This window comes from Melopsittacus undulatus, chromosome 10 (genome assembly GCF_012275295.1).
Source record: "Melopsittacus undulatus isolate bMelUnd1 chromosome 10, bMelUnd1.mat.Z, whole genome shotgun sequence".
In the NCBI taxonomy this organism is placed as follows: Eukaryota; Metazoa; Chordata; class Aves; order Psittaciformes; family Psittaculidae; genus Melopsittacus; species Melopsittacus undulatus.
The window spans coordinates 10,774,170-10,788,649 of NC_047536.1; the positions used below are offsets into that span (position 1 = coordinate 10,774,170).

The window sequence follows — 14,480 nt, forward strand, 5'->3', positions numbered from 1 at the left end:
AGTGCAGAGGCCCCTGGGGTGCACCAGCTGCTGTAAATACCCAGTGAAGATGTTGGACCCAAGGAGGGAAGAGCACGGTCCAGGGTTTTGTGAGGAGGGACCAGGGGTCAGGTTCCCTCCAAATCAATGTGGGGTCTTGGGTCAGCCACTTCACTGCCCTTTCAGCACTTTTTTCTTGTCTGTAAAACAGTTATTAAAAGATACTTACCTACCTCAGAGGGTTGTTTTGACATTTTGATTGGTTTACATTTGGAAACTCACAGAGGAAAATTGGTTTAAAAGCACTACAGATGTTGGGCTGGCAGTTGGCAGTTTAGCTGTTGCAGTGTCCTCTTCCAGCATCCTCATCTGAGGCACTGGGAAATCCATACCACATTGTTCTGAGCAGCTGTGGGAAGTATATACACCTTGATGGGTTATGTTGGATGGTGTGCGAAGTCCTGCCCCAGTGTAGGTGGAGCTGGGGACACAGCTGGGAAGGTCTCTGGGATCTGGAGGTGTGAATTTGTCCAGGATTTCTTGCTCCAAGGGTGCAGGAGTATTGATGTCCTTGAGGCAGTGCTGGCTAAGCAGAAACCTCAGCCATCTTGGTGGCCCATGGACTTTCACTATGTACTTCTTGGTCACCCTTCTGCTTTGGCCTGAACTTTCTCCCCCAGACGAGAGCCTGTGGGCACAAGGGCTCAGCCAGTGCTCACCCCCCATCTTGCAGGGAGAGAGGTTCTACCTCCTGGGTCCCGGTGCTGGGGGAGATGAAATAGGAAGTTCCAGGATATTGACTTAAGCTACTTAATGTAAAGTATCGTTGTTTTGAGATGTAACCGATTAACAGACAGTTCTAAGTCATTTATATCTGAAACTGTTTAAGATGGAGCTAAGTCTTTGAGCTAAGGGCTCCCCTGGCTTGTTGGGGACAACGTGTCTGAGAATGGGGTGAGATTTGCAGAGCAGAAGACTGTGACGATGGGTTAACAGAAATCCGCTGACAGTTTGCACGCATTTCCTGTACTTTATAGCTGATACTTAAAGCAAATATGTTCTTTATTTGTGTCAACTTTATGGCAGGACATTTCTAGAAGACCTTGAATGAACACAGACAGTGTTTGAGTCCATTTTAGCTGTGACCTAATATGTAAACACTTTTTGTTGCAGATAAGGCTAGAGTGACTTTGTTTTTCAGATTTTGAAATGTTTTTACCTAATACCAATTAATTTTGCTCCCACCAAAGACATGGATTTTACTTTTCTTTTTCAATTAAGTTATCAAATCCTTTTGTTCTACTGCAGCTAATGAGAATTGATTTTGAGCTCTCAAAATGCTTACATACCTGTTACATTTTATTTCTGCTGATAATAAAATTGGATTTTTTTATCAGCAGACCAACATAAATAGGTGTTAATATTTTATTTGTGGATTTTTAATGTGAGCAAATATTATGACTTAGAAATAAATTACGAACGCTTATTGCTACATGGAAAATCCCCTCATTAAGTACAGTCATGCAGGGTCAAAGTCACCAGTTTGGTCCTGGTTAGCTGTTTTGGTGGATGTGAAGGTTTTCTGCCTTTGAGCTACAATGAAACAAGTAAATTCTTGAATGTTATTTATGCAGCCTGAGAATGATGAATATCAGACAGTAAAAATGTTCTGTGATGATTTCTGCTTGCTGATTCCAGCTAAAATCATGTGCAGGGACAGCTACACGATTTTATCAAAGCAGTGCACACTTTGCTGCTAAATTCTTGCAAATGAAAATCAGTGCACTCGAAAGCTATTATGTTTTGTAGTGATTTCAAGCATTTAAGTTTTGAAATAATCACTCATAAAACCTGCATTAGCCATGCTCCAAAAGCAATGAGCTGATGAAGGTGCCTCACTAGCCTTTTGTTATCAGTATTTGATCACCTTCTGAGTTTCTCCTGCTGCCAGCAGAAATTATCTTCCACAAAAATCACAGCTGGTGATAAGGGATCATTAATCAGATTCCAAACCTGTCTGCTGAGGTGGTGCAGGACCGTGAGTACCTAAAACTGCTGTTGTTCACGGCTCTACTAGAGGTAACAATGCTAACTCCTCCCTCTTCTCAGCAGCCTGCCTGGTCAGTCCTTTCTTGCTTTCAGCCTCCTTTTGCAGATGGCTCAAAGGGCTCACCAATAATGTCTGTCCTGAGCAGCGCTGTGTGTGGTGGAGCAATGCGTGAGTGATACCACATGTTATTTCTATGAGGTTCCTGGGGAGGAGAAGGCAAAAGCTCAAGGTGCAGTGGGGATTTATTCCCTTTTCTGTTTGCTCTTGGTTACCCTTTGTGTTGCCTTCTAATACAGTAATGAGGCTAAAACAGTCCTCTACAAAACTGGAAAGGCACCAACACTCTGGGGATTCTTTAGTTTGCTGTAAATTACTGTTTATTAAGGGCATCTTTTGCCAGTAACCACAGACCCCATGCGGTTCACAGAAGTTTCTGAGGTTTTGCAGAACTAGCATTATGAATCAAGAGCTTTGGTCTCCAGGCCTCTCTACATGCTTGCATTTTGAACTAAATTGTCTCTGCAGGGACTTTGAGTCTCCTGCCTTTGTTTTTTTGCTAATTTTTCTCTCTCCCATAAAAAGTGTTGGCTATTTATACAATTCTTCAGGACGTGCAAATGGTGCCTGTGGGGTATAGGGAAGGTTGTCACTCTGGCGGGTGCCTCAGCAGACCTTGGACTCACCGTGGTGTTTCTCAGTTCTCTGCAGCCTTGTCTATTTGCAGCCTGGTGATTCTGCCCACCGAATCCCTGCTGGTCTCACAGCCTGGGTGGAGGGAGAGCCTGTGAGTGGCAGCACGGTGTGCTCCAGCCAGGGGACCTCTCATGATCTGCTACAGGACACAGTGCCAGACATCCTGCAGTTTGGAGGCATTTGCTTCTTTAAGAGCAGAGCTGTGACATGAGAGCCTGATGGCATTTGCTCAATAAAGCCTCTCTGGGACTGCTGCAGAGCTCTTTTCTGGCTCTCCCTACATCCCTATGATGTTCAATCCCACTAAGTAATTGCTGTGTAGGGGTACCTGGGGATTTTAGCATTATTTGCCTTGATTATCTCAACTTCTGCTCTATGGCCCATCTGCTTTCATCCTGGGGACTAGTGAAGGGGCATCTCACTCTCTCTTCTATGGCTCTTGTTTGGCATCTGTTTGCACATCTGCCTTTTCCTGCAGGGCTGCCCCTGCTACAGGGAGCTTGAGTCTGATCCCTTTCCTTGGGATCTTCCTGCTCCAGTCTACTGCAGGACCCCCCCCTGTTGCCCAACCCTTCGGCTGCTACTGCAACAAAACAACGCTCAACGCTTTCCACTGCACAAAGGTATGAGCAACTCCACTCAAATTATCCACTGAAAACAGACATAAATGTAACTACTTGCAAGTCACAAATCCAGACCCTTGATGCTGAAGGTCCCCAGACAGACAGTTTAGTGTTAGGGCTAGTAGCAAACACACACTTGGTTTGAGGATGGGAAGCATGGACAATTTCTGCATATATTCCTAAGAAGCCAGGTGAGTTGGCTTTACCACCTTCTGGCCTCAAAGGGATTGCTCCCTTTCTTGGACAGTGTCAGTAAAACTCTGCAGAAATAGTGACAGATGATTCACTAGAGGATACCAGAGGTAACCTGGAGAGGCAGCAGAAGAAAGGAGCAGAGTGCTCATGGCCAGGGCTGCTCGACCAGATGATGGGCTTTGCAGAGCCTCCTTCTCTTGGCATGGCTGGTGAGGGGTAAATAAACAGGTAGATGTTAACACAGCGTGACTGAAGGAGGGGCTGCACAAGCACAGAGGTGTAAACACGTGGGGACAACCACAGGTGTTCCTCTCCTGCAGCTCCCTGTCCTGCCTGGGAGGGACATGCTGTGCCTTGTGCTCTGGTCCTGAAAGGCTCTGTCCTGATGGATAAACAGCTGGTGGGAAAAACTTTGCTGAATTGCTCTTTGTGAAGCAGGTGACTCTCTTGTAGGGTCACAGCATTGATTTTCCTTGTGCACAGGGTAGAAGCCCAAAACTGAGCCTTAGCTGACATGGAGGACAGCAGGCTGTGGTGATATATTCTAGATCGCAGTTCGCACTGTAGATCCTTTATGGGCATTTGCTCTTCCTTCCCTTTAATCTGTCTTCTATTGCAAACTATTCCCCAAATTTAATAATTTGGCCAGAAGAGAATGACTTTGATCTTAACAGAACATGCTGAGTCAATCTATTTTAACTGCAGATTTGGTTTGCAAATAACATCTCCTTTCTGATAAGGTTCAGGTGTCATCTCTGTGGACACTGACAGGAATTTGCTTGACCATGACAGCTTTTACAGAATTTGGCAATTAAGTTGTCAAGATACATTTTCCTCAGCCAGGGAGTATTAATGGGTGGTAGTCATGGCTGGAATAAGTCCTTAGAGATGGATATTGTAATCAGGATGAACAGAGGTCTTTGTAGGTAAGGCCTGCATTGGTCCAAAGGTCTGAGGTCATTGACACTTGGTGGAAATAAGGGACAGGGCAGGAGGCACTGGGGCTGAATATCAGGGAGAAGAAATGAAAACAAGATAGATGTAGAGAGATCTTTCTAATGTCACTAGAGATTAATATAGCTGGAAATGCTGGTATATGGGGATACTTCAGTTTTGCAGATGCACACTGCAAACTACTAATATTAGCAGAGCTCCTGGGTGTGAAAGCAAATCAAATTTTCCACTAGGTAATCCCCAAAATCCTGTTATTGTGGATTTACTTTTCAAGTAAGAAAGATGTTGGAAATGCCCTTCTCCTAGAAAATAAAACTGGGATGATTCAACATGAGCTCACTGTGTTTAAATTACGTCAAAAATAGATCTGTAAGTAAGGATTTTGATTACCAAGTACAGAATTTGGAAGGTTAAAAGTTAGTGAGAAATTTGGAGAATTTAGGATTAGGATTAAGAAGCCTGAAATTGAGACCAATCCAAAGAATTGACAAAAATCTCCTTAAATAAAGGCCAAAAAAAAAGTATTCAGGACCAATCTAAGTTCCGTTACTTTAATAGCGGACAAAGCTTCAGCAGAAGTTTGAAGAAAACTGAAGATGTAAAGCATGAAGGGATAATGTACACAATGAATTATCAGGAAGGAAACCATGCGTGAGCTAATATCAATCTTTGCAAAGCTGGCTGACTTCTTAGATAAAGGAAATATAGTACATCTAGTCTACGCAAACATCAAAAGCATTTGGCCTGCTGCCTTGTGGGATGGCGTCACTTAAGCTTGGCAAGGTGGGTCAGGTCAGGACTGGCCATGGGGGAGGTGGCAGCAGATGAGTGGAGGGTACCGTGACAGCAGGGAACAGCCAAAAAAGATGGATTTTAGGAACAAACTTGTTATTTTTGCTCCTTGCTGTAGTACAGAAAAAGCTGGCAGAGCACTGCTGAGATTTTTAAAACAGGAGAAGAGCAGGATTTCTCCCACAGAGCACAGGGTGACCTTCTGGGCTGAAATTGCCTGGGCTCAAACTGGTATGAAATACTGCAACAAAGAGTACAAAATCATGCTCTGAGGTTAAGTAATGAGGGGTTTGGCTATCGGCTGGCAGCTCAGTTGAAAACTGTAGAGGAGGAGAATTGCATTTACCCAGTTGCAGGTTCAGTGTGAGCCTGCCATGTCCTGCAGCTGTGCAAGGGGCAGCCTAGGGATGGGCAGACCTGTTCAGGAGGAGAGGCATCCTGGCACGTTCCCCATTCCCCTCAAGTCACACCAAAGGCCCCTTCCTGGTATACGTGCTTATGTCAATCATTAGCTAGAAATCTAGGGCTGGGTAAACATATTTTTTGGCTTTGACTGATGATGACAGGCTTGGAGCATTACCTAATAAGGTGGGACCACTTGGTATAGTGGCATACTATATATTCCTGTTCCTACCTGCAGTCTTCCTCCATACAGAGAGCTAGCAGGCTGCAGTGGAGAGGTATCTCTGTCTGCCATGAAGATATCAGGGGTTTTCGTGAAGGCTGCTTTGGCCCTTTGCTGCTGCTTAGGTGAGTATTTCCTGGGATATTGCAGAGATAGATATGGCTGAATCAGAGCTGAATTTTCATTTCTGTAAAAGCGTTTGGGTCTTGTACTATGGAGGAGAGCCTTTATTCCATGAAGAAATATTCTTCCTGAGAGACTGTAGCAAAAAGTTAGACTTCAAGAATGAGGTTTCAGCAAAATTCATACAGATGACTCTTCATCTTCTTGGTTTGTAGGAGCAAATTGCTGAAGAAGCAGTCCTAATGCAAGGCAGCAGCTTGTACATGGGAATACTGTGTATAAGGGCAAAGTAAAACTGTTAAAAACGGCATCATTATCCAATACAAATGCAAACTGTAACCTCTAGGATTGCTCTCTAAGTTTACTATGCCCACTCCTTGTAACTGAGAAGGATTTGTTTGGAGATGGACAGTGCCAGTGGTCAGCAGTTATCTTAAACACAAATGTCCAAACTTTTTGAAGTTAAATATAAAAAATCTCTTAGAAGGGGTTAAAAATCCAAGAGTACTGAACTTAAAGTACCTGTATAGCTTCCCTGCAGCATCTTAGGGATGGATTAATATGTGTGCTTTCCCCTGTTTTATTTCCCTTTGAAAGTACAATGGAACTTTATTTAGTAACTCTTAATGCATGCTGTGACTGTTTAGTGGCATAATGTAAACCTCCATATTTTACTAAACCAAATAAATTAGTCAGAAACAGTCACTGAATTTAACAGTTTAATTAAAATATTTACATAGACCTTCTCTGCATATCAATAACTTGATTTTTATTTTTTTCCCCATTATTTTCATTCAGAGATTGCCTTTGGAGTTCAGGTGAGCTACAGATTTGTTTATTCTCTTCTATTGAAGGTTTCTGGCAAAATAGAAACAGTATGTAAATACCTGATGAGGAAGTGGTTCAAATCTAATGAAAATTTGATGGTTCAAATAATATTTGCCGTGACTGGATGCTATTGGTAATTTCACGAGAAAGATCCCCCCCTTTCTTTTTCTTTTTTTTTTCCCAGTATTTTTAGTTCATTAAATAAAATGAAGAAAGTGGGGAGTAATTACACAATCCTATTATATTAACTCTTAGACATAATGTAATTACTCCAAGCCAAAAGCAGTAGGTTACCTCCTCATGAGGAATACTGCCTTAAGATGATATGCATGAAAGCATCAAACACTGATTCTGATCATTTTTTCTGTACTGTAAGACCTGCAGAACTGTGTTCCCTATACCTACGTCACAGAGAGGAAAACAGCACGGTCTGTGCGATGGATTTATCTGTAGGTTCTTCCCACGCAGTTACAAGACTCCTATAACTCACCAGGGAGTGCAGCAAGATTTGAAGTGATCAGAGTCTGAGCTGAGGGGCTCTGGCATACAGCTGGGCTCCCAATTATCACCTGCCTTCGTTAGGCACTGTCTCACCCACAGCAATCCTTCCTCCATGCCCAGACCTGGCAGGAAAGCTTAATCAGAAACTTCCTTAGATTCATTCCTCCTGACTGCCTGAGCACATTCAAAATAACATCTCTTACCCTGCGTCAGGAACTGCAGGTGCTGTGGCTGTGGTGGGAGGCTGAGGGAGTCAGCACTGGGGCTGATTCTGTGCTGCTTCCCCAGGTTGATTGCAGCCAGTTTCCTAATGTCGTTGGTGAGGATGGGACAGTCTTGGTAGCTTGCCCAAGGAACATAAGGCCAGTCTGTGGCACTGACGGTACCACGTACAGCAACGAGTGTGGGATCTGCTTCCACAACCAGTGAGTATTGCTGGAAACCTAGCAGAAGCCTCAGGGCAAGGGGCTCAAGAGTGCTCAAGAGCTCAAGGGGCTCACTCTCTGGGCAGGGAGTGTGAGTTAGAAGCTGGGTGCTGACACCATCAGCCTCAAGATGATTCTCTGCAATCCCTGACACAGGTCTGCTTTCTTCTAGTAAACACAATGACACTGTGGAGAAGGCACATGATGGAGAATGTGAGCGGAAACCTATTGTGGTAAGATAAAGTCCATGAAAGTCTTCAGCTGGTTGTAAAAATGAATGGTTCAAGCATGATACAAAAGGAAAACAGAACATGCACACCTAGTCTGTATAGCCCAATAGGAACAGGCATCCGATGATAACCAAAGCTGAGAGGGTTTTTTATGGGCTATCTGGTACCATGTCTCTGTGCTTTTCTAATTCAGACTTCTAGCCTCTGTAATTGGGAATGAAACAAAAATGTTGTGTTGTCTGAAGGCTGGATCTCACCACCTAAATAGCTCTAGCAGTATCTTATGAAGGACCTCACAAAAGGACCTCACAAAACCCAAATCACAGTGCCATTTTTCAGCAGGAAAGCATTCCTGACTTCTGCTTCTATGCATCCATCATTCTGGCTTCTGTTTTTGTTAGTGGAATTAGTTTGATGCTGGATTGGTTCCCAAAGGCAGAGGGAGAGTAGCAGGCTTTGTAGGAGTGTTATATCTTTATATAAAAAATGTGGACTTATTTCTTCTCTATTCCTGCTCTTTTTACAGATTGATTGCAGTAAGTACCGAAGCAGTGTAGTAGATGGTCAAGTCCTGGTAGCATGCCCAAGGATACTGGCACCAGTCTGTGGCTCAGATGGCCTCACTTATGACAATGAATGTGAGATCTGCGCCTATAATGCGTAAGTTTTGTGCATAGAATGTCCTTGTGGATAATCAATGATAGTTGAGGCCCTCAGAAACAGTTCTGCAAAACATTGGGCTGTCTTAAGGCAAGTGTCTCTGTAGGTTTCCTTGGAGCTGGCTGTTTGTCATTCTCCAGCCAGCCCGAGTTTTCTTCTACATTTTCTGTCTGTGCTCACAAGGGGAATTACAAAAGAAGCAGAGAACAACCAGCAGAGCCAGGAACAGATCAAAGTGTTACTTTTAACACCTAATTACTCCTAGCACTTGATTACCCTGTGATATGGAAATACTGTGCATTTGCTGCTACCATCTGTGCGGTGCATTCAGACAAGTCAAGCAGTTGTAGTGACCCTCAAGGCAGGTGGGACCTTCCTTTCTTGTCCCAGTGTCTAGAGTGTTATGGGGAAAGTTATTCTCAAGGCTTCCTAACCAAAGCATTCCTATCTTTCAGGTGGCTTTTGTTTTGATACCGACATAACTATATGTATATCTCTGTTTCTCTTTCACCTCATGAAGACCCTGTCACCTTGTTTTTTTTTTTTCCCTGATGCTGTTTGTGCTCCTTGTGAAAGCTGTGGGCTAGCTATCTCTCAGTCTGGGTACACTATTAGGGCTGTGGTATTTGGGCGGAGAAAAGAGTGGATGGAGCTGCTACACAGCACTCAGTGAGAAGACTGATAGGTCTGTTACTGCTTAGGATTGTGCATACTAATGAGCAGGAGAGGTTGGTTCATTAGGCAATCAGATGCTTCCTTTATTTGGTTATGAGTTTGGTTTGTTTTCTGTGGCATGAGGCTTAGCTGGTGAGCACACTAACATCAGCTTCTCCCTTTCAGAGTACATGGGACTAACGTTAAGAAAAGCCATGAGGGAAGGTGCACGGTGGAAAGTACTCCTGTAAGTGTAACTGAGTGTAAAATACACATCATCTCCTACTCCCTCTCCATCCTCCGAAAGACCCTGGCTGGGCTCAGTACACGTGCAGTGCTCCTGGATGCACCTAATGGTGATGGACAGGGCTCATGATGGCGCAGTGGTTCTCCCTGACCACTCATGGTGGTTGCTGTCAATTCACTGTACATGAGGGCAAAGAGAGAACAGGAACACGCCAGGACTTCAGAAACAAAATGTCCCAGCGCTGCAGATCCCTGCACAGAAATCATCAGAGGCAGCCCTTTTTAGCGCAGTAAGAAAGGAAGCCAGAAGGCTGTGCTGGATGTCAGTCTATTCATTTGGTGCTAGGATTCCCATTGCACTAGAGAGGCAGGTTAAAATATTCCTCATGCCCTGGCTGGCCAGGAAAAATCTGCTCTCAGGTATGGATGCAAAAATAGCTTTATTATCCTGCACAGTAACAATATGTGCTGATAATATCTTAACACACTTATTCTGCTTATGCAGAGCAGCTCTAAAGCACCAAAAATAATTTCATGCATCCTGAGGGACTGCAATATATTTTCTATACTAAAGACACATTGTTAAGATGCTGTCTTTAATTTGCTCTTGGACCACATGGGAAATATGGGTAATAAGAGACACTGCACTGGAGAAACTAGGCAAAATGACAGTGAAGTGTCAGTGATGCTTAGCTCGTGTAGCCTGACTTCCAATGAGTTTGTCTGTTTATCCTCAGATATTTCAAATGTTAGACTTTATATACAGTAAATTAAATATTTCACCCAGTGCTGGTGAAACAGTTCTTGCTGTTGCTAACAAAATCTCAGATTTAGTTAACTGTGACTTAATGTCAAACATTTTAAACCAGATTCCTTGGGTTAAATGATTGTTTTAAAACTTGCATGTGAGCTACTTGAGGGAAAGGAATCTTTTTGGCCAGTTGTTCCTTTCTTCCCTCTGCTAGCAAACTACCAAACCCAGCTACAATTACTTAATTCATTTATAATGGAAGGCTAAACTTAAAATCCCTCTGATTTTCTGGCTGAAGCCTTTAAAATCTGGATGATCAGGGTGGACAGACTGCAGATGAGGAACTCTTCCATCTCCCAGCATTGTTACTTTCTCTCTCCAGGTTGACTGCAGCGTATACCCGCGCAATGCCGAAAGCGGGGGAACCATTACAGCCTGCCCCTTAAACCTGCGTGAGATCTGTGGGACAGACGGTGTCACCTACGGCAATGACTGTCTGCTGTGTGCCCATAATGCGTAAGCCTGGAGTCGCCCCTGGGAGCTCAACAGAGTGACTTGCTGAGCATTTCTAACTCTGCTTTCTTTTCCAGCGAATTTTCAGCTAATGTTGCAAAGAAGCATGACGGAAGGTGCTCAGAAGAAGTTCCCCAAGTAAGTAAAATGTAAAGAAAACCAAGAATAGTGCAATGGTTTGAGTTGGAAGGGACCTTAAAGATCATTAATTCCAACCCCTTCCACTAGACCAGGTTGCTCCAAGCCCCATCCAGCCTGGCCTTGAACACTGCCAGTGATGGGGCAGCCTCAGCTTCTCTGGGCACCCTGTACCAGTGCTTCACCACCCTCAATGAAAATTTCTAATATAAATCTCCCCTCTTTCAATTTAAAGCCGTTCCCCTCTGTCCTGTCACTACATGTCCCTCTCTATATTTCTTGAGATCCCTTTTAGGCACTTAGATACCCTGAATACCCCTTTAGATACTTTAGGTGTAGCCCTTTAGGTACTAAGAGCTTGAGTGGAGGCTGATTGCATAACTTCAATAAATGCTTGGTGGTTTTGGTGGTGTAGCCTTCATCCAGTGTCACAGCTTCTGCTGTCCTTTCTTCTGAGGGTGAATATCACTCTCCCAGCAGTAGGAACATTGTGTGCTTCCTGCACACAGTCAAGAACAAAAAGGGGAGAGGACAAGTGAGGAATGAGTTATGAGACAGGTAGCATAAATGATTTAAGGCTTTACAAGAAGAAATCCTTTTCCCACAGCAGTCTATCATAGCTGCCACTGGAACTGAGCAGTCTGTTCTGGCAATACAGGAGGGGGATGCAGAGGACCAGGGTGTCCGGTGCCTTCTGGAAGCTTATATTTTACAAAAAGATGTTCTGCAAAGATTAGAAAATTGCCTGTATTTTGCATACTGATACCTAATGTACCAGGGCATTCAACCCCCTTTCTGGTTTTTTATTGTAAATGCAGTGTAAGCTAATGTATACCAACAATGAATCTTGTAGAAATACCAGTTTAACTATATTTGGCCAGCTCTAACCTATCTACACTCTCTGGGGAATCGAAGAACAAAGCCATCTCATTAGCATGTGTTTGAAAGAGTCAACACCCTGAGTCAGATATTTCATTTCTATACAAACTATGAAATGTCATTCCTTTGTTTCCTGAGTATGCTCTGTGCTCAGACTGGGGGAGATACATAAATCAGGAAGAGCTCACACTGGACAAACTGGGAGTGCTAAATACAAGGCCAGTTCTGCAACTGGTGTAAATCAGCTTCAGCTGCTGTCAGTCCTGTTGGCAGATTTCAACACTCGGAGCCATCCTGTTGCAACAAAAAGCCTGTCAGCACATCTGATCCATTCTTGTGGGCCATGAAAAACACCTGGTCATAGTCGGCCCTCTTGCAGGATGTACATAAATCATGCTATTTTGATTTGCAGATTATTTTTGAGCTGCATTTTGCAATATCCTATTATGTTGGTTCAGCGAAGTATAGGGACATCAAGATAAATACAAAGCTGAATGAGTAATGTCTACCTCCAAGCCTTGATTCAGTCTTCTCCAGCATAAGACTATGAAAGGAAATTGCTAGTTTTCCATGAAGAATGACTTAATGTATAACCATAATTTGTCCTGTGGCAGACACCAAAGGGCAGAGGCATAAGCATGGGGGTTGTTGCACAGTGCTGAGCCTGTGTCTTTGTTCCCCAGCTTGACTGCAGCCAGTACCCAGTTTCCACGCAGGATGATGGCAGCCAGGTGATGGCCTGCACCATGATCTACTATCCCGTCTGCGGCACTGATGGTGTCACTTATGCCAGCGAGTGTACCCTGTGTGCCAACAACCTGTAAGTAGTCATTCTCCCTGGGGGATTTGCAGTAGTGGTGGTTGGATCTGTAATGTCAAGTAATCTGCAAGGGCTCCCCCTGAAGCCCTGTGCTGGATTGGTCCTGCCTGTCTACCCCCATTTTCCTGCTTCCCCTGGTTGGTGTTTGACATGGGTGTTCAACCTCAGAGCCCCACAGAGGGAGACACATCAGCTGGGAAGAATGTTATTCCAAAAGACACATGCCTGGTCCATAGGGGCATGTTCTTGTTAGTGATGTGTAGGCAGTGTTAAGCTAGTTTATCTGAAAATCTCCTGTGTGCACTGTGTAGGACTGAGGTTTGCTCTTGCACTGTGATTGTAATGGGGAAGGTTGTGGCTAACAATGATTTATCTTTCCTCCAGGGAGCATCAGGCCACTGTTGGCAAAAGAAAGAATGGACGCTGTGAAGAGGATATTACGAAAGTGAGTGGGAAAGGGTGGGAATTAAGAGTGTGAGGTCCAGTGCCTGCTACACTCATGGGGGACTGTCCTCTGCTCTGGTTTATGAATTGGGGTAGCAGTGGTGGGCTTACTGGTCATAACCAATATTTGTCCCATTGCTACATAACAGTGAAGAAAAAGATGTGGCACTGAGCAGGAATAGTAAAAGATCACATCTGCCACCAGGAGGAAACTTTGAGCTTGCTATTATGATGTTATAGTTTAATTTCTCAGTGGGGTGTCATTCCTTATGCTGGGGGTTGGGGGCAGAATGTGGTTTCCTCACAGGTAGAGAGACTCGTCTATTTTCTGTGTGCAGGAGCATTGCAAGGACTTCCAACAGCCCTCTCCTATGTGTACCATGGAATATATGGCCCACTGTGGCTCTGATGGCAAAACATACGGCAACAGATGTTTATTCTGCAATGCCTACCTGTACGTACAAGAGTAAAACTCTTTCTCTCATGATCAATTCCTATACCTGCTATGAGTGCAGGGCTGTTTTCATAATGGGTTTTTGGCTAACTGCTTATGGGCATATACTGAATATTTCTCATGGCACCATGACTTGTTCAAGAACATGGGTTTTTTTGCATTTTAAGGGAAAACACAAAGGGCACATTTCTGTGATCTGTATGTGGCTTCCCATTTGTTAACTTGAAAGATATTTTACTCATTTTCATCAGCATGTAATCTTCCCCACAAGCTTATCAGGGCATGTGGAAAGTACTTCACCAAACCAATTGGATTATATCAAATGTGTGAAACTATTCATCTTTCCTTTAATGATAATAATGAAAAGGCTTTTGAGACTGTTCTTTATCTATAGTCAATACTAAGCTAACACTTGGGCCAGTGAGTGAGGAACAGGGTTTCTTCACTCAATATGCTCTGTGTCTAATTCTTGTCTTTCCTTTCCTCACCAGGGAAAGCAACAGGACTCTGAACCTCATGAGTATGACTGAATGCTAAGTGTGTGCTGAAGTCCAGCCCAGGAAGACAAATTCCCTTGTATGTGGCTTCCTATGGGCTGATCTTCCCCAACAGCTTTCCTTCAGTTTGTCTCGTTTCCTTAGCTCCTGAAACACTTCTTCAATAAACTCTGCAACATTTCTCTGTGTTAATTCCATGTCTCATTCCTTTTGCCCCTTCCCTTCCCTGACATGGTACTTCCAGTGGTGCATATGTATTTTTCCATTGATATCCTGCTCTACCAAACATTGTGGGTAAATGTTTTCCTGCTGTGTGACAGTGTAATCCCTGCTCTGGTGAAGGCCTTCCCTCCCTTGGAGCTCCTAAGCCCTTCCTTACTCCTCAGAGTCTCTTTGTCAGTATTAG

General features: G+C 43.8%; 1 protein-coding gene across 1 annotated transcript; it reads left to right on the forward strand.

Annotated features, from left to right (window-relative positions):
* The first annotated feature begins 3,315 nt into the window (after positions 1-3,315).
* LOC101880244 (serine peptidase inhibitor Kazal type 5) lies at positions 3,316-14,266 on the forward strand. The gene is made up of 13 exons (XM_031047365.2): positions 3,316-3,345; positions 5,942-6,036; positions 6,833-6,852; positions 7,652-7,788; positions 7,961-8,021; positions 8,545-8,678; positions 9,519-9,579; positions 10,712-10,845; positions 10,920-10,980; positions 12,543-12,679; positions 13,064-13,124; positions 13,462-13,577; positions 14,069-14,266. The coding sequence occupies exons 2-13, from the start codon at positions 5,982-5,984 to the stop codon at positions 14,112-14,114; spliced, it is 1,023 nt and encodes a 340-aa protein (XP_030903225.1). The 5' UTR covers positions 3,316-3,345; positions 5,942-5,981; the 3' UTR covers positions 14,115-14,266.
* Positions 14,267-14,480: the final 214 nt, after the last annotated feature.

Excerpts from the sequence above, each read along its gene's own strand:
- LOC101880244 (XM_031047365.2), top strand. The coding sequence starts at position 5,982 with ATGAAGATATCAGGGGTTTTCGTGAAGGCTGCTTTGGCCCTTTGCTGC. Across the intron at positions 6,853-7,651 it reads AGATTGCCTTTGGAGTTCAG|GTTGATTGCAGCCAGTTTCC; the intron begins GTGAGCTACAGA and ends CTGCTTCCCCAG. Across the intron at positions 10,846-10,919 it reads CTGCTGTGTGCCCATAATGC|CGAATTTTCAGCTAATGTTG; the intron begins GTAAGCCTGGAG and ends TTTCTTTTCCAG.